Source organism: Zootoca vivipara, chromosome 3, assembly GCF_963506605.1.
Source record: "Zootoca vivipara chromosome 3, rZooViv1.1, whole genome shotgun sequence".
Classification (NCBI taxonomy): domain Eukaryota; kingdom Metazoa; phylum Chordata; class Lepidosauria; order Squamata; family Lacertidae; genus Zootoca; species Zootoca vivipara.
Window position 1 is genome coordinate 47,100,961 of NC_083278.1, and position 20,710 is coordinate 47,121,670.

Genomic DNA, 20,710 nt, shown 5'->3' on the forward strand with positions numbered 1-20,710 from the left:
GAAACCAGTTGCATTGGATCTTGAAATTAGAAACTAAGGAATAATTTTCAGAATTTCTAAAGCTTGTCTTCTCCTTATGCCATTATTCAATAAATGTTTCAGTAAAATAAAACTGATTGAGATACTGTTTCGGTTTAAAAGCAGCTACTTGATTGTCACTTTGTTAAACAAAGTGTTTGGAAGTTTTGCACACATTTATGGCTTAAATGCAACAGCAGCTGAATCTACCACAGTTCTGGGCACATAGGCTAGAAAGATTTGTTTATTTCTGTGGTCATAGAATAAAGCAGCCTGCAGATAAGGATTGAGATGGGGTTACCTGCCTGCTACTTTCTCTGGCTGCTAGCTCTTATTGCTGTGGCTGTTCCACCTGTGTGAATGCACTTATGCAACGGTGGCCAGGATGCATGAAAAGATCAGGATGTGTCATTGATTTACACGAATACTTGATTTCACTTTTGCCCAAATATACATGCATGTATGGTGTGGCAGCTGCAGCTGCCCTATCCTTCCTTGTATTGGTCTAATCCCAGGATAAATTGAGTTAACTGAGAAGCAGCAGGTGCAAGACTGAGCAGGTGACCAGGCAGGCAACTGCCTTATTGCAAGGCTGGAATAAAGTTTTGGCATCACATTAACATTCAGTTTCTTGCTTCAGTGGTGACATTTGATAGTCATTGATAAAAATGAGGAGAACAGTAGACCCTTTAACTTTGCAAGGTAGCTACCCAAGCGTAGCCCACTTAAACTTATGTTGTTGTTTCATGTATTTAGCATTATCTCCCCGAACCCATTATGTGAGGCAACCAGGAGAAGCAGAATTCTGTGTGCAAAAGGTGCATGAGTATGTATCTCGAATGCATGTTCACCTGCACTGCAGTGCATGAGTCCAGTTGTGCTGCTTTGATGCATATGAAGCTGCCATTATATATAACTAGTTGCACATGCCTAGGGTTGGATCAGGTAATTGTGAATCAAATTTGCATCATTTTCATGCCGGATTATATTATATTAAGTAGATCTGTTGTGGGATGCATGCTTATTTATTTATTGTAGTGCTGTTGTATTTTGGACTAATGTTGGTGTCCTGTAGCTTTAATTTTAATATTGGAAAGTGCTTCAGACTCTTCTTTTGTGGTGAGAGCCAGTGTGGTGTAGTGGTTAAGAGTGGTAGACTCATAATCTGGGGAACTGGGTTTGCGTCTCCGCTCCTCCACATGCAGCTGCTGGGTGACCTTGGGCTAGTCACACTTCTCTGAAGCCTCTCAGCCCCACTCACCTGACAGAGTGTTTGTTGTGGGGGAGGAAGAGAAAGGAGAATGTTAGCCGCTTTGAGACTCCTTCAGGTAGTGATAAAGCGGGATATCAAATCCAAACTACTCCTCCTCCTCCTCCTCCTCCTCCTCCTCCTCCTCCTCCTCCTCCTCCTCCTCCTCCTCCTCCTCCTCCTCCTCCTCCTCCTCCTCTTCTTCTTCTTCTTCTTCTTCTTCTTCTTCTTCTTCTTCTTCTTCTTCTTCTTCTTCTTCTTCTTCTTCTTTTTGCAGAAGGAACTGTGATCCTGAGAGGCAATTTTCACTCACTTCTCCTCTCCATGCCACCTCTCACACCGTTTCGCCGCCCCCCTCACTTTCAGGAGGGAAGAGGAATTGGCAAAGTAACCTTCCTGCTATTGCACAAATGGGATTCTGCACATAGGAACTCTGGATCCAAGCCCAAATATATAGAAATTAAGTCAACACCCGCCCTTATTCATGTATCGTTTTTCTTGATGCAGTTGTTTCGGTATAGCTGAACTGAAAATCAGATCCGAATGGAAGAATAGTAAAAGGTAAAGGTAAAGGGACCCCTGACCATTAGGTCCAGTCGTGACCGACTCTGGGGTTGCGCGCTCATCTCACATTATTAGCCGAGGGAGCCGGCGTATAGCTTCCAGGTCATGTGGCCAGCATGACAAAGCCGCTTCTGGCAAACCAGAGCAGCACATGGAAACGCCGTTTACCTTCCCGCTGTAGCGGTTCCTATTTATCTACTTGCATTTTGACGTGCTTTCGAACTGCTAGGTTGGCAGGAGCTGGGACCAAGCAACGGGAGCTTACCCTGTCACAGGGATTCGAACCGCTGACCTTCTGATCAGCAAGCCCTAGGCTCAGTGGTTTAACCACAGCGCCACCTGGGTCCCGGAAGAATAGTGCCATACCTTAAACAATCGTAATTTGCCAGTTCAGACAGTTCAAAATGTTGCAAACACTTTACAACTGTTCAAAACAATCATCATTTCTTTTCCATTGGTCAGTAATCATTATTAGCATTAAACTGACTAATGTGTAGTCATTCCTACAATTTTTAAACTGAATATTAGCTGAATGCTGGGTTGAATTGAAAGATACCTGCTGAAGCAGAAAATCACTTCTGTTCATGGAAGTCTAGCAGTTGTTCATCAACCCTCTCCTACACACTAGAAGCCTTCAACTGCTCTTAAGATTTGTAGGATTCTCTGTAATTCTGGGAGGTGGTGCAGGGAGTTCAATAGATAGAGAGTAAAATTGGGAGACCTGCCTTAGAGGAGTGCTTTCTGCTTGTATGAAAGCACCTTTTCATGCAGTCATTGATTTAAAGCAGGGATGGCCAATCTCGGCCCTCCAGATGTTTTGGGACTACAATTCCCATCATCCCTGACCACTGGTCCTGTTAGCTAGGGATGATGGGAGTTGTAGTCCCAAAACATCTGGAGGGCCAAGTTTGGCCATGCCTGATTTAAAGTAATTGCCTTTTACATCTTATACTTTACATAAAATCCAGACTTGCATTCCAACTTGTAACTTCATTTTCTGTGGCTGCTTCACAGCCTTCATTTCAGAAGAATGCACGTACCAGGTTACAAATCAGGAAGTTGCAGGTTCAAATCTCACCTCTGCCATGAACTGACTAGGTAGCCCTGGCTCACAGTAGCTGGACTGATGGAGGAGTAACAGTTTTCTGTCCAGGAACCTACACATTCATTCATGCCAAGTCATGGCTTGGCTTAGTGTTGTTAGAGGAACCAGATCACTGGATGGCCTTAGGCAACCCACCCTCTCTGACTTTCCCATCTGCAATGTGGGGGAAAGTAATAATTGATTATACAAATTTACATGGTTGTATACAAGAATTAAAACTAAAAAATGCACGTGCAGTTCTTTGAGCCCCTGGAAGTGTTGACAAATGGGAAGTGCTGGGAAAGCTCAGTTGCTAGAGCGTGAGACTCTTAATCTCAGGGTAATGGGTTCAAGCCCCACATTGTGTAAAAGATTCCTGCATTGTAGGGGGTTGGACTAGATGGTCCTTGTGGTCCCTTTCAGTCAGCTCTACAATTCTGTGATACCAAGTGTTGTTGTTTTCTGAATACCAGAAAACAGGAGAGCTGCACCAGTTCACATGAAAAGGGAGGGAATTCCCAAAGGTTCAAACTAAGTCTGGGTTATCAGAGGGACTAAGTCAGGCTTGTTGCTCTTTCTCACGTTACTCCAACACAAAAATACATAATAATAATTTATATGAATTAACATATCTGTATTAGCAAACAAATATTTATAAAATGCTATCCCCTTTTTACTATAAAATACTAGTTATTCTTTTCCACCACCTATTTCATATGGTTATCACATCTTTACATGTACTGTATAACGCTTATTTTTCAAATTCTTGCCGGGAAAACAAACTTTTTTCACGTGTGTGTCTCCTTTCTCATAAAAGTTTACAGAAGATGACAAAATATCATTGAGTGTTATTCACAAACTGTTTATCAGCAAATAAAATAGGTTCTTTATTCTGTAAGGTCCTATCTCTCATTATTTAATACAAGTAGAACTGTCTTCATTTCTTTATTGAAATGATTATAATATATTTTTCTCTGTAAACTGCTTTAGAATTTATTTGTAATAGTAAGCAGAGTAAGAATACTGCTTACTATTTTTTAAAAAAAACTTTGAAAACTAGAAAACTGGCATTTCATGCTGCTATTTTAACAATTTCTTTTAACAGATCATGAGTAGTTGTTTCTGCACAGTGACAGAAAAGTAGTATTAAAATTGTTTAGGAGCTAAACATGCAGGTTTATATTTTTTGCCCCAGCTCCTTTAATAGTAGACAAGCCCTCTTATTTCACTTGCTTTTTCTTCCTGCAAATGTATTTCTTCCCAACTGCCATACAGATGCTTCATAAATTCAATCATTGGCTCAGGTGCTGAATCTCTCTTCTTCTTTGCATAAGTTTAAAACTTTATTTACCAGCATGTTTCCATGTAGACACCGTGAGTATATCATCAAGAAGCCATTTCCCAGAAGAACGTAAAGATGGCTATATCTTCAGCCAATGCATGTGTTCCAGTGATTGGCTATTATAAAAAGAAAACACTTAGCACATGCATAATTTTAATTGAATTAATTAAAATGGAATTTGGCAATATTATGATATGATTTAATGTCATCCAATATTATTAAAATGCAAAGAAGGATTATAAGATGTGTGTATGGTGGAAATGTCTGAGGAAATATGCATGAAATGAATTTGAAGTCCCTTGTATTCACTTTAAAGGGGGAGGGGAATAATTGAAAGCCTCTAGTTTGCAATTCCACATCCAGAAACTTCTATGTACCTCATGAATGAAAGGAAGAAAACTTGTAGGCACATGCAAGATTTTATTTGAACTTGTCATGTCCAGTTGATAACCAAAACAATATAGAAATTTATGACAAACTTTAGCAGAGGTAATCTGCATGTTAGCAACAAATTAAGATGTTAAAGTATCTGAACATTCTTCAAGTGTTTTTGCCTTGAGGTAAATCAATAAAACAGAGATGATTAGTATTCACTTCAGTTCTTTTATTTGTCGCAGCAATTATATATTCAACTATTATAATGGTTAAAACAATTCAGTTTTCTGTTTAAGAAAACATGGGAATAATCCTGATTAACTGCAAAGAAGGTTCATGTCTCTTGAATTTCTATTTTTCAAAATCCCTGCATTCTTTTTAAAAACTACAGGGGAAGGGAGTATTTTATACAATTGTTTCTTGTGAAATGCATTACACTTCCTTAATGGGCTTTTTTTAAAAACAACAACAACAACAACACTTTCCTTTATAGTATTCTAAATGTCTTTATGGAAAAGGAGGAAGATAAAGAAGCCAAATTGAATGTCATACAGAATCTGGAGCCCACATGAATTCCTCTCTTTTCTTCCCCCTTCCCCCATCTCATTGTAAGGTTCCATCATGCGTGTCTCTTCTGAGGCTTCTCAATTGTTCACATAAAACTTGTTTTGTTTACTTGGGGGTGGGGGGAACCGACAAAAAGTATTTGTACTCAAGTGCCGGTAGCAGCATTTGTCTGTTTAATGCTTGTTGTAAAACTCGCTTTCAGTCCATTTTCTTTTTCAGTGTTTGTAGTGTTCAAACTAATAATATTAATCCCCGGTGAACTTGCTCTAAATGTCAATGGGGTTTACAATTAAAACAATAATGTAAATATGCAGAACAATTTTTAAAGGCTCTGTACGTGTACTTTGTGTCTTTTAGATTAAGAGGCACAGGCCATAATAATAAGTTATTTCCTAATATAAACATTAAAACGATCAATTTCTTTAAAGGAAAAACTTGTCTTCTCATTATAACAAGAAGAGATTTGTTTTTGTATAATGTTTTAAGGTGCAGGTCCAGGAAATTGCATGTCAGATTTCCTGATTTAAAAGATCACAGTGTGTGGGTGTTATCTTCCAGGGTTTTTTTGTACTGAGAACCCTTTTAACTAAGCTATAATCATCTTAATATTTTATCAAATGTCGGATTAGCTATACTTGCACAGTAGCATCTCTTTAAAAAATGAAAAACAAATGGCTGTTGTTGTTTTTAATATTATAATCTATTTTGTCATTCCCTCTTTAGTAATGTATGTTTGGAACCAAAAGAGGATAATTATATAAATGTTCCTGTTTTTTGCTTTCTCAAACACTAAATTTCCTTCAGATGACATTGTGGAGTTGGTTGGTTAACACATACCTTTATTTTTATAAGCTGTTCTGCCTGATATGCATTGATTTCCATTAGTTACTCCTGAATAAGTGTGCATAGGATAGTAACTTTCTTTTTAGTTTTTAATTTATTCAACTTCCTAATTTTCCCCAGCTTTTTAGAACACATGCCACATTTTATGAACAACTAGCTTGTATTCCTTATACACATTTTGACAAAGCTTTTAAAACTCTTAACAGCAGAAACTTTTTACAGATCAGTTCCCCCACATTCCATCGTTGAAGAACACTATTAAGTGAGTAATTCAAAGCTGTCTGCATATTGTCACTTGTGGATAATTCTGGCAAAAATAAATAATTTTGGCAACAAATTGTATTGTAAACCACACAAATGATAAGGTTGTTTGCCATGTATATTGGATTAATGGTCCAAATCGTATTATTATAGCTTGAAAAAGACTATAGTGCTTGCTTTCCTTGTTGCTTAAATCAGCTGAGCAGAAATTAAAGCCAACTATTTACAAGTCCCTTTGCACTGGAAAATATAGGCCAGAGGTGATGTAAAAGACAAAATAAATGTCATCTCTATGCTGGAAACAAATGTTAGCTATGTGCAATCCACTTTCAGCTTCAAGTTCAGCTTTTTCGTAATAATTTATATTGACTTTGCTTTCTCTTAAATTTCCCCTGCCCAATTGCCAGCAGCTCAGGGTAGGAAATAGAGCCATCTTCCCCGCTCAACAGCATAAAACTTAATCACATTTCATGAATGAATTCTTTTTCTTACCTGACTTAAGTTGATAAACAAGCAATTTCTATGATCCAGTGGTTACAGTGGTTGACAAGTTTCAAAATGGTTTCAGAATAGTTTCAAAATGTTTATCAATTCTATTGTCTCTAGGTACTGGAGATAGGACAAGTTCTGTGATATGAAAATTCTTGAGAACTTTTTTATTGTTGTGTGTAAGAATTCTTTAAAAATTTGCATTCAGTAGCTCACTGTCATGTACAGAAAATACAACCTGTTCTTATGCAGGGAAAGATGAAAACAATTTTAAGGAACTGCAGAAAGAGGGGGAGGGAAGTCGAGATTGAAAATATTAGAATTACTGTACTGTTGAATGATTTGTGAAATGTTTTCTTTTTTTTGTTATAATCGAAAATCATAACTAAATAATAATAAAAGAAAGAAAATACAACCTGTTCCTCTCCATTTTGAAATATGGGTATCTTTACATTTACTTGCCATTATTTATAAAAAGAATGAAGATTCATCATAGTAGCTTTCAGAATCAGCCAACATGTTAATTTTTGTTTCAAAGAAAACAAACTACTGGTAGTATTCACTTGTTTGCATACACTAATAGGTACATTTTGAAGGATATATTTTAGAGATCTGGGGCAGATCAGCAACTTCTATGCACAGTGTAAATATGTGAGTAGTTCTGTTCATTTTCTGCAATATTTTCATTAGATATGAAAGGCAACCTTTAATTAGGGTCATGGCTTTATGTCTGATGAACCAGTTTAAATGCTTTTTAAGAAACCTGCCATCACTTTGTTTGCTTTATATTCTGAATGTTTTTGGGGAAAGGGCTGCATCTCTTAGCTGGAGTTTTCCCTCCCAATAAAACAATAAGATAAATAATCTCCCCCTTTTTTATTTTAGAAACATTTAGCATAAAATACAAGTCAAATGACTTCGAGTTTCTCTGCTACATAAATCATTAAATTGCTATTTTTAAGAGCAGGGTTTACTCTGATGTTTCTACACACGCCAGTCCTGTTATGGCACACAAAATACTCAGTATATCCTTGTATATACCACATGGAAAGTTAAACTGAGTATTTTATATGTCATAACAGAGTAAGTTTCTGAAGCTGCAGTGTATATAGTTAAGGAACACTGTCTAAAAAGAGTTCAATTGTTTTGAACCCTCTATTCCCACCACTGCCCAATTTTATATAATTCACAGGTGATGCTGTGATGTGACATTCGTGCATTCAAAGCAGCTACCCATTTTCATTTTGGTTAAATTCCTAGAGAAAGGAGATATTTCAGGAAATGGGTGTGAACTGATAGGAAAATAAATCCTAACATGTTTAAGTCGGCGAATGTGCGACATCATGCAGTCTTTCGACCACAAAGTCTGTTTGCTAAGTGACAAACAAGGAGTACTGAATCTTAATTACAAAGTGTTTTATTTAGAAGGGAAGTGGAAAGCCTAAAATTCAAGCTGCGTTTATTTGCAAATGATAAATAATCCCCTGCACCTCAAACTTTCCTTATTTTTATTTATCTATCAAGGGTAAACCCATGTGATCTGCAAAGGGTGATGAGGCCCCCTTGAGTAGAATCAAGAGCCCTGACAGCTGGCCAATTGGGAAGGTGAAATGGTTCAGTGAATTGGATAACGGCAGTACATACCATAGTGACTGATTAAATTGATTTGTCCATGGCTGCTGCCTACCTCTTTTCTGCTGCTGAAACACTTTAGCCTACTTTAGAACTCACAAAGAAAAGGGTGGGGGCTGTACTGTGCTTCTGGGTGTATATGGACCTAAACAAAAGCAGCTGACCTAAATATGGGTTCCCATAAAAATGTTGACTTTATTTTGTCATTTAACTGGAGTTTATAGATTTTTCAGAATGAATTTCCTTCCCCAGTAAAGGTAATACTTTGAGTCTGATCTTCTCTAGCACAGGAAGAAAAATGAGCGTACTGATATTGACTGAACTAAATCTTTCCTCGGTATGTTTCAACCTAGACGTTTATATTTACTTCCTTAACAACCCTTAAGAAATGGGTCTGTTTGCTGTGGTGAAGGGGATGGTTTTAAGTTGTCTCGTTGTAACCAAATAGGCACAGAAGCCAAAGTAATAGCAGAATGTTTAGTTGAGAAAGCAAGGAGGGCAGGCACGAATCCTTGTTTAACAAATGAAATTACTGAGGAAAATCTAGCAAATATATTTACTATGATATTAATTCCGCATAGAGTAAAGATATAACATATGAGCAAATTAAAAATGCTATAGTCTAGGAATGAATTTTTCCTATTTTGGGTTCTACTCCAAACTCAAAAAGCAGTTATTTATTTGGTTTCTAGTATTTGGAAAACAAAGATCTTGAGCAAATGTTAGTTGGGAAGCAGTAACACAGACTATGGATTACTCTGAATATGCACAGGTGAATGTGGTTTTGTTTTGTTTTATTAAGCAAAAGGACCATGGTCTGCCAAATCCAGTTCCTGTATCACATCAAAATATTTTCTGCTATGTCATATAAAGTAGATTTATTGCCTTAGCTCATGAGCTTCTAGGCAGACAAATATGCAATTTGGTTCACACCAGTCTACAAGATGTTGTTCCACAGCATTGCTTCAAGTTCGTTGTGCATTGTGAAATCGTGGTGGTTTGGGGAGCAGGATTGAGGACAGTTTTATTGACAAGGCTTTCAGAAAGTATTATAACCACCAGGGAGCCTACTACAATGTGGCAACTGACTAAATTCCCTCCTGTTTGGAGAGGCAACTCTGATCCTAAAATTCCTCACTCCACGGAGAGTTGTGGGGCTGCATAGAAGGTACATGGTCTCCTGCTACACAGTGAGCCAAGCAACCACATGTTCCCAAAAACCTTTAGAAGTCTGAAAAAGGTGGGGAGGCTAGTGGGTGGCTCACCGCATTGCCAAAGTCCATGTTCTGTTACATAACAAAGGCCAACAGGCAGCATAATGGATAGTTAATGCCCCACTTGTCATGTAGAGAGTGCTACTTGCCATGTGGAAAGTGTCAGTATTTTGATTCTCCATCTCTCATCTGCACCAAGCTCAATCTCTCCCACACATGTGTACAAGCATATATTTGTGTTGCATGATTCCTTTAAAAAAAAGTTCTTCAGAGTAGTCTTTCCAAAATATCTGGTATAAATGCCCCCCATTTAAAATAAGGACTAGTTGTCCATTCCCCCCCTTTACAAATTCACTTTCCCTCAAGATTGTATACAACCGTATGAAGTTAGCAATGGTCCCTCTTACAAAGTGGGCCATGGATCTCTGCATCACATGAAGGATGCAACAGTTGTCAAAGTATTATGATAAGGTTTGTTCCTTCTGTGGAAAGGAAATGCCCTCCCCCCGCCCCGCCAGTTGCTAAGGTCCCCAGTGGGGCATTGTGGTCAGTACAAAAAGCAGGCCTTGAGAAACAATTCCAAAACTACTTCTAATTGCAGAGAGATCTTGGGTTTCTTCACTGGAAATTTACCGGTAATCTCTCTGCATATGTTCATTAAAAGGTGAAGGAAGCTTAACAAATTTACTGAAATTGAAGGGAAACATCTATCAGAGAAGGTAGACAAGCTTATCTTCAGTTCTGGTTTTCTTAATGGATCAGTAGGACTCAGCATGTTCAGTAGGGGACAGCTACTAAATCCAATTTAAAGAGGGCTCTTAACCATATTATAGCCCACAGGTGGGGAACTTTTTTGGCTTGGCCCCATCCCATGCGCCAATTTTGGCAGGTGGGTGGATCAACCCACTTGTCAATCACAAGATGTCACTATAACACCACTATGCTAATCAAAATGGGTGGGACGGTTACACTTCTTGTCCTTATATCTTTTCAGTTTATTTTATAAACCTATTAAGTGTTTCACAGTTCAGGGAAAGACTATAAACAAATATTTTCAGTAGCTGTCTAAACATCAGGATGTTAATTGTCTGTCTAATTTCAGCTGGCAACTGATTCCAGGGGGCTGGAACTGTAACACTAAAACCCAGCTTGTAGTACTGTATGAACCCTGTCAGAGGAGTACAGTTGTAAAGCAGGTGGTACAGCAGTAAAACTGGTAGCACATTTGCAAAGCTCAGCAGCCCAAACCCCCTCAACATGCAATCCCCCATCCAGTTTGAAACCATGCCAGACCATGCTTACCTTTGCAAATGTGCTAGCAGTTTTATTGCTGCAGAACTAGGGTGAATTTATCATTACACAGTGGGGTGGTTCAGAGAGAGAGAGAGAGAGAGAGAGAGAGAGAGAGAGAGAGAGAGAGAGAGAGAGAGAGAGAGAGAGAGAGAGAGAGGCATATCATCTGCATACAAGTGACACTTTGCTCTAAATCCTTTAATGATCAGTGGCTTCATATAGATATTAAATACCAAAGGAGACAAAATAGTGTCCTGACGCAACCCATAACACAGATGCTAGGGAGCCAAATATCATTTCATCAATGCTGTTCTCTGGAACTGATTTGCCATGTAAGACTGGAATCAATATAAAAACAGTGCCCTGGACGCCCATCCTGTATAGCTAGTTCAAGAGAATACCATGGTCAATGGTATCAAAACATGGAGAGATTGAATAGACCCTCGTCCCTCTCCCAATGAAGGAAAGACAAAGGCAACACTTCGTGTTGGGGAGGGCAGAATCTCTGTTAAGTATTTTTTATTAATTTACTTGATTTAGGGGGGAAGCTGCCCCCCCTGGCCACCTTGGCTACACCCATGGCAACAAAGGCAATTCAAGCCACTGAAACGGGTCCAGATAATCAGTTTCAACTAGGAAGGGTTGCAGCTGCTCCAGTTCTCTCAATCACCTTCCCAAGAAAATGCATATTAGTAACCAGTGAAACCCCAACTATCACATACTAGTGGATTCAAAGCAGAAGGCACCACCCCACCGTATAATGATAAATTAACACTCTGGACCCATCTAGTCATGCTCTGCTTGCTAGTTTATATTAACCACAAGGAACAGGGTTCATGCAGGCGTGTGGTCAGATGCATAGTCACAAGCAGCTTGTCATAGAATCATAGAATTGTAGAGTTTGAAGGGACCACAAGGGTCATCTAGTCCAACCCCATGCAATGCAGGAATCTTTTGTCCAGCATGGGGCTCGAGCCCCCCCCCATGACCCTGCGATTAAGAGTCTCATGCTCTGCCGACTGAGCTACCAAGAGATTGTTTCCATAAAACTTGGTTAAATGTGGGTTGACATCTCATGTGGTTTTGCACTAGCTATGGTATCACAGCGCCCAGCAATTTTACCCTAGAGTGTTTCCAAAATCTTAACTCCCTCAGGGGCCAGTAAACCTCCAAACCACTCTGAAGAACTCCGCGGGACTGCTAGCAGCAGATGCAACGCAGGCAGCAAACTCTGCCTTCACTGTAAGGTGCTGGGAACAAATTATATGTGCTCCAAGCAATGTTTGGAATGATATTTCCACCACTTGCTGTCTAGCAGAGTGGCCTAGACATCTTTTAAATCACTGAATAAGCATATGAATAGATAAAATTTATCTGAACCCTCCAACATGTGCCAATACTATAACGATGATTTTAAAACTACAAGAGAGTGTTAATTGTTTGGATTCTTGCTGCCCTCTAGTGGAGTATGTTTAAACTTTCAAAAAGAATAAACACATAAAGTACTACTGTATCTTTATGTCAGTAACTCATTGCCAAAGATTTCCTTTGTTTCTTGTATTTCTGACCCCCTGGTGCACTTTCTCTTGTTCAGTGGAGGCCTATTCACACTCAAAATTATTTGAATGTATAATGCAATACAATGTATAACATTGTTTAATACGTTTGTGTGAGAGTTTATACTGGCAGTATTGTTATCCTATAACTTAGTGCTGTTCGTGCAAAGTTCCTTTGGTATAGTTTGTTTAAAAATGATTGCAGTACAGTATTTTGGATGCTTTGTTAAAGACATGAGCTTGCTTGGATAATAAGATAAATTAGCTTGAGGAAAGTCACAGAAATTTCCTGTCCCCACTGACACTTTGAGAACATGATCAGGTACATAGTTTGGAAATGCTCATTGGTACTAATAGATGCTAATTGATCCTGCATTGCCATTAGAGGCACAAATCATCTTAGTGACTCAAAGCACCTTTTATTAACTGATTGTCCAATTGCCAACTATGGCAATTCCTCAGGGGCAGTAACTTCTGTTAACCTGTTTGTTCCTGTTTGGAATATTGTGCTGTTGTATACATGGGGTTGCCCATAAATTTCAAGTGGTCCAGAACAGTATTATAGAAATTTTATAATTGGGGACCGAATGATCTAAACATATGCTAGTGGTTTATCATCTGTACTAGTCCTTTGCCCATTTCCAAGCTCAATTCATGGTTCCAATTTTGACCTCAAAAGTCCTAATGGATTTGGACCAGGGAATTAGTCTTCTCCCACATGTACTTATCCCTTTATTTTAGGAGGCTCTCCTCTGGGTGCCCCAGCCAAGTAAAGTGTAACAATGGATCACAGGAGAAAGAGGCTTTTCTGTGGTGGCACCTACCTGGGTTATCACCCTTCCTAGGCAGGCTCTCTAGAAACTTTATTCCCCCCCCCCCACACACACACCAAGCGAAGACCAACTGAAGGTGGCCCTGTTTTTAATGTTTGATGCTGTATTGTTTTTAACATTCAGTTGGAAGCCGCCCAGAGTGGCTGGGGAAATCCAGCCAGATGGGTGGGGTATACTGTAAATAAATAAATAAATTATTATTATTATTATTATTATTATTATTATTATTAATAATAATAATATCATGCTTTTTATATACAGCTATTATTAATTAATTAAATTTATATGCCTCCCTTATACCCACAGGTCTCAGGGCGGTCCACAAGATACTTTTAATCCATTGGATTTTATATCAAAGACTCAATACTTGTATTTGCTCCCATGAACCCTTGTTATCTTTCGTTCTCCATTTTCTTCCCTCTCTGCTGCATCTTATCTTTGCTGACCCCTTCCTTGCTGCTCTGTCATTTGTCTTTCCCTGCCTAGCTCAGTTAAAATTTAGCTTGAATCTTCTGCACTTCTTCCCCTACCCATATTGGTCTGTAAAATAACATGTCGGAATGATAAACTTCATTGATCAGTTTGTTTTTCTAATATGCCTATGGTTCTTTGCTGACCACCACCCATTCCATGATTCATCATATATTCTGAATTTTACATGATTTGTAGGCCATGAGGTGGTTTTCTTGACAGTATCTTTGAATTGGGACTTCGTAAAGAGTTAGTTACTGCCAGTTCTTCATTTAATTCATTGTGTCATTACCTTGTTTCTTGTGGACTAAGGCAAAATAGGCAAATCTCCAGTGACAGACACTGCTCTGGTAGATTGGAGGTGGCATGTCTTTGAATACCAGTTGCTGGGGAACGCAACTGGAAATGGTCCTTTTGTGTTCATGTCCTGCTTTCAGTCTTTACATGGGCCACTGTGAGGAAAGGATGCTGGAATAGATGGGACTTTGGTTTGATCCAGTAGGGCTATTCATACATTCTTGTGTAGATATACAAGTGAACATGCACCAAATGTATGCTCACACATGCCAGCCTCAAACACACTCAGCAGACAGTCTCTGGATATGTAAGTGCCTGGCTGTTCACCTGCAACTGCAATGGACATCTGCCTAGCTGTGCAGGTCACTTGTCTTTTGTTTGTATTGAAAAGGAGCAGGAAAATGGCGCACTTCTTACCGGACTATGAGTACTGTGTATTCCTGTGTATAAGACTACTTTTTAACCCAGGAAAATCTTCTCAAAAGTCGGGGTCATATTATACGCCGGGTCGTATTTCTTATACGGCGAGTATATCCCAAACTCTATATTTTAACTGGAAAAGTTGGGGGTCATCTGATACGCCCAGTCGTCTTATACGCTGGAATATACGGTAATTAGAAGAAGCCATAGATGTGTGAGAGTTGTCTAAATCTCTTTGGTGGCATGAATTCTCATTCTGCTCCCAAATTGGACAAGCATGTACAATGACCCATAAATCCTTGAACTTGATTTTTTTTCCTCTCCATTTGAGGACAACTTTGAATAATGAAGAAATCACTTCCTTTTAAAAATAAGTCTTAAATATTTTGGGTCACCCAAACAATTGCAGATAAGGCATCCCCCTCCCCCACTTTTTGATGCATAGAGCCAAAAATAAATAAACAATGCACCTGTTTTGCCTTTTCCATTTTAAGAAAACCTTTCTCTTTTGCAGATGCTACAATTGTGGTGGCCTCGATCATCATGCTAAGGAATGTACACTACCTCCGCAGCCAAAGAAGTGCCATTACTGTCAGAGTATCATGCACATGGTGGCGAACTGCCCACATAAAACTGTTCTGCAGCAGCCCACTAGTTATCAGGGAAGATACGAAGCAGATCCCCAGCCCTCCACTTCAGCATTCCTGAAAGAAGGGTCAGGGGCTTATGGCTACACATCTCCATCCTATTCTCAGGAGGGAAGAGCAGATGTCTTAGAACGCTCAGGCAGGTCACCGCAAGAAGCTGGAGCATCGAGTAAATTATCTCCATCGCCTGAAGAACAGAGCCGGAAGGGGCCCTCTGTTCAAAAAAGGAAAAAGACTTAAAGCTTTTGTCTGTCATCTCCTTTACCCTCTTGGGATGTCTACCTCATTCAAGCACAAGGAGAATAATTCCACATATCATGCAACCAACTTCAACTTTTAACTACTGTTGAGAAAACTGTGGTCATTCTGAAAACAACCAGACCAATCACTCCAAGCAAACTCCATTTGAACTGAGTTTCCTCTATATCATTCAACTGCTTCAGACGCCACAAGAAACCATGACTTGCTATGATGAGGATAAGCTGCAGCAAGCCTTAGGATCACATGCTTCCCACAATTCCCTGCTACCTCTCTCCCTGTCCAGCACAGCTGCAAGGAGCTGGGAAGCTTCTGGTTTTCTTCTTGATTATTTGCAGCTTGATGTTTTGTCCAAACTGACAAACGGGGGTTAATCTTAACTGGCTTGCTTGAAATGAAACAAATTCAGATTGAGGGTTATGAGCTGCTAATTTCAGTAAACCATAGTTAAGATTAACTGCCGTTTGTTTGTTTTTGTTTGTAATTGAAAACGTTTTTCGACTGCATTTATGGGCAAATGCCCATTCAAAGCCACTTAGAAGCAGAACAAAAGATTATAAATAGTACGTGTTTAAACCACAGGACATACAGCTGAACCTGCAGTTAATCAAGCATTAGAATTGCAGCCGTGCCAGGAAAGGAAGGTGGGGGTGGAGGAAGCAGGCAACCTGCAGCTCATTTCTGTCCTCATAAACCATCTCTGACTCTGTGCATGTCTTGAATGTATACATGCAACACTCTGTTTCCTTGGATACCCATTGGAAAGCAATAGCCTGAGTAATTTTTGAATAGGCATTCCTGGGATTTTTCTTTAATATATCATTGCTATTATGGAAGAAAACGAAAGGGTGGGGAAGAGATCACCACTGTTATTTCATGGAAGCCCAAAGAATTTTTGCTACTTAAAATCGCCATTGCCATGGTACTGAAGATATTAAGACATCCCTGTAGGGTTCAGGGTAAGGCTTTTAAAAAATAATAATTTCTTGCTCCCATTATCCAGGATAGCGGTGCTTTTGATAAACTTCTCACCTTGGAAGGGTAATGTCTTGGTTTAAATAACCCCCAGAATTGCTACAATGTTTAAAGGATTAAAGGTATTCCCCTCTCTTTCCCCTCCCCCAAAGACTATGAATGTGTAGTTTTCTGTGCTGGTATCTCAAATATTGTATTAAGTTAATATGGTTTAAATGCAGGCGAGGTGACTTTGAGGCAGAATGTATACATTGATATGATTGTTTAGAGTTGTATTGAGATACCACCTTGAATCTTTATTTTGTGCAAATCTTGAGGCGTTATGAAGGCAGCAGTAGCAATTAGCATTCTCCTCTGACTCCGTTTTTACTGATTACATGCTATATAAGTGAATAGATTTTTACATCTTTTGAAAAGGGAACACAGGTAAGATTTCCTTTTTGCGTCTTGATTCTATTTTGAGAGACTGGACTTAAACCACTTGGCCTTTTAATGTTACAAATGTCAAGCTTTAATATTTACAGTGCAATGGGAGTTTTGAAGCAGGTTTATATAGAGGCAAGTTGCATTGAGTTCAATGGGGCCTACTCCCATGGAAACTGGGCGTAGCAATGCAGCCTTTTTTAAAAGTCAAAATTTAATAAGAAAAAATTGTAATCTTCATGCACACTAGATTTTTAACAGTTTCTTAAGGAGTTGCCAAACTGATTTGATGTTGAAAACTCCAACTTATAGTGAGATTAGGAAGCCAATCATTTGACTGCCTATTATTTTATCATTAACCCCAAAATAAGCCTGTGTCCACCATAGATATGTCATGTTGATCATTAGAATATTTCTTTATCCTATTGAACATAAAGTGTTCTTTTTAAATGCTTTGAAACTAATCCCCTGTGTTAATATTAAATAGACATAGGCTCTGGAATAGTCATTAAGGCTACTCACGGTTAATGACCTTGGACCTGTAGCCAATGCTTGTAGCTAGCTGGTTTCTCTAAAGCCACATTACTAAATTGTCACACATCATTATGCATAAAGGTACCATGTGCATTGCCAGCATTTTCTTTGAGGTGTTTGCTGGATTATTTGCCATTCCCAAAGATGCAAGCATGTGGTTTTTCTTTTTCTTTTTAAGTTATTTGCCTCCTAGACAGCGGCAGCTGCTGTAGGAACAATCCAAAGAAACTTTGGTTGTATGTAAAACAATTCCCATTAAAATCTTGCCGGAACATTTTCCCTTAACCCGTTGCTCACTTACCTGAGAGTAAGCCCATGCAAACTCAGTGGGACTTCCTTGTGATTAGACTTGTGCAAGATTGCACTGTGAAATGCTTTGACCAGAATCTTCCAAGCCCCGTTTTATCTGTTGTTTCACTGACAGCAATATGACTTGTTTTGATAGGCCTCCAGTCAAGTCTGATGTAACTCCATTTGCTGCATCGGAGTTACGCAGAGAAGACATTTGTTCCTTGTTGGAGGACCCAAACCTTGAATTATTCCTCCTGCTGCTGCTGCCGCCACCACCTCTCTCCCCGCCCCCCACCTCACTGCAGAAAATGTATATGTTTCAGCGACCTCAGTAACAGGCACAAAACCTATGTCCCTTTGCTTGAATTCCATGACAGTGTTTGAGGGAGGTGGATCTCAATGGTTTATACTGAAGTTATTGGTGTGCTACGATGAAAAGTTTTTTGTTTGTTTTTTTGACGATACTGAATGTGATTATATGTATAGAGGAGTACTTCCTTGCCTTATGTAAGGACTGTAAACTTATTTAAGTTATGTAGACAAATCAAAGTGGCATTGCATAACCTTTTAGCAGGTATGATAACTGGGTCAAACAGCAACAATGCAAAACCTAGGTCACTTTGAAAATGTAAACCAAAGTTCCTTGACCATTACATATAGTAAGATGGAAATGGTGGATTTGAAAACTGGCCATTCCTCTGTTTACATACTTTAAAATTCCAGACCAGAAATTATTAGGAAATGAATAAATTCTAGCAGCCACAGACTGAATCACTGAGAGCCTATCAAACCTATCTTATTATTAAAAAGTTTACATTTTATTTTTATATATCGGAGGATGGTCATTATTACAAAATAGCCTTCTCAGGACAAAGGACCTTGCTCAGGGAAAATGCCATGTTAATCTTTTATTTTTGTTTTACAGATGACTTGCTTTTACTTGCTTGCTCAAAACAAACCAAAAAGAGACCTTTTATAATATATACATGTTATGTGCTGATGATAGTAGCTACCTCTGTTTACATATAAAGGAGTTTCTGATAACTCAAAATATCAACCTTTTGCATTATGCTTTCCCGTTAAAACAGAAGCACAGTGGTAATCCTGTTTTTAAGTGAACGTTTGTGACATGACATTCACAAGTGCGGCTGACTTTCAGAATTGTGAGCTGAGCAACTCCTCACCATTTCTGAAATTCCAAGCCACATTGTTTGCATAAAGCATAGTAAAGTTATTCTGTTTACAAGCAAACAACTACCTCATACTTGCCACAGAAGAAACACCTTTATGCTGTTTAGGACTTAAAGGTGGCTGTTGATCCTATGGTACATACCAGTTGTTGTTTTTGAAATTATTCTGCAATTAATACAGCTTTCACTGCACAATGTTACAGCAAATATGTATGTAATTTAAACATGATGTGTCCATTTGAAATGATGTGAGAGTCTCTTTAAAGTTTAGATTTGCTTTTCTAGCTCAAAGGGAAATGGGTGTTGTTTCACACACAAACGCCACACGTGAAGGTAACCGATTTTCTGGGAAAGAAGCAGCATGTGGCAATTAATTGAGTATCCCTGGATTACAATTAAATTACAAACATGTTGTTGGTTTGGGCCAACAATTACTTAAATTATCTGCTTTAAATAAATATAAGCAGCACACACACACACACAAGCAACTTGGGCGTACTTCTAAATGTAAGGAACATTTCCATTCACACCCCAATTCAGTTGGTGAAGTAATTTGCCACCCAGCTGTGCCACACCAAAAATTCTAGTTACTTTGATAAAACTCTTCAAAATATGCACTCCTGGCTTTTAGTATTTTGACTATGGGCAAGCCCAAGTAAGCAATCAATACCTGGTCCAGATCTGAATAACCAGCTTTAAACATAACAATTTCAGTCCAATAGACCATGTTTTGTCAGACTTGAGAATGAGCCTTGCCCCTGTACTCTCCCTTCCCTCTTCCACTTTTATGCTCAGCTTTGAAGAAGATACTGTGATTTGTTGAACCAGAAAACTGGTTTAAAGATCAAACCAGGATCAGATCTTGGTTTATAAGCAGTGCTTTAACCAGGAGACTGGTTTAAGAAACCACATTAGCCTCATTCAAGCATTCTGTTTCATGCAGTTATGGTTGCATAGAGTGGAAGAGCAAGACTGCAGCCACAGCTCCTGTTGTAGCCAGTGTTAGAAACTCAGATATATAATCTAATCACCAATTGGCACCTTAAACCTATGTTACAGTCACCACAATGGAATGTCTTGGTGCCTTTCTCCCCTTTTTTGCAATTGAGTTTATTATCATTATTATTAATTTAATATCTAGGACCCCCCTCTATATATATATATATATATCTCAAAGTGGTTTACAAAACATTAAAACATCAAATAAATCAATCCGGAATAAAACAAAATCAAGCTTCAAGAAAAAAATATCCAGATCCTTCTCTAAGTGATATTTTGCTTTCCCCAGTTGCCAACCTGGCATCCAGAGATCTCCACATGGTCACAATTGGACCCACACCAGTTGCAAAACATGCCTGGTGCCTGGCTAATTTCTAACATTGGTTGTAGCCACTGCCAACCCCGTGTAGGTTCTTTGCAGTGCTTTTTTTTTCTGGTGTACACATATGCCTAAACATTTTGTGAATCTTAAGTTTGGCCTCATTAAGGGACAGTATTTCAATATAAGTAGGAAAATAAGAGCACCCCTAAAACATTTTTTGAGGGGAGAAAGCACTGGTTCTATGTACGTATGTAGCTTGCATATGTAGGTTCTACATCGGTTGGTTCCCCTTTTGACTGAGAACCCTGTGCAATCCGGATTTTAAATCCTGAAGGGAAGCTTGCATATATAGAGTGCACTTCCTTCTTCAGACCTCACCTCTCTGGATGGCAGCACGGGAGTGCGGCCAGCAGACATTGACCTGCTCTCCCTCTCATGTGATTGAGCATTCTTCCCAAATGCACTGACAAACAGGGCTAATATCTTCTTTGAAACTGGTCTCATGGTGGGAAGGAGGGAAGGGGGCAAGGCTTGTTCTTGGACCATGGTTGTTGCATCTGAAT

General features: G+C 39.0%; 1 protein-coding gene across 1 annotated transcript in view; it reads left to right on the top strand.

Moving 5' to 3' along the window:
• Positions 1-19,303, top strand: part of LIN28B (lin-28 homolog B) — a 72,169-nt gene extending 52,866 nt beyond the window's left edge. The window contains exon 3 of the mRNA XM_035109315.2: positions 15,023-19,303. Within this exon, the coding sequence (XP_034965206.1) occupies positions 15,023-15,395 (373 nt within the window). The 3' untranslated portion in view covers positions 15,396-19,303. The remainder of the gene's footprint in view (positions 1-15,022) is intronic.
• The last annotated feature ends 1,407 nt before the right edge of the window (positions 19,304-20,710 follow it).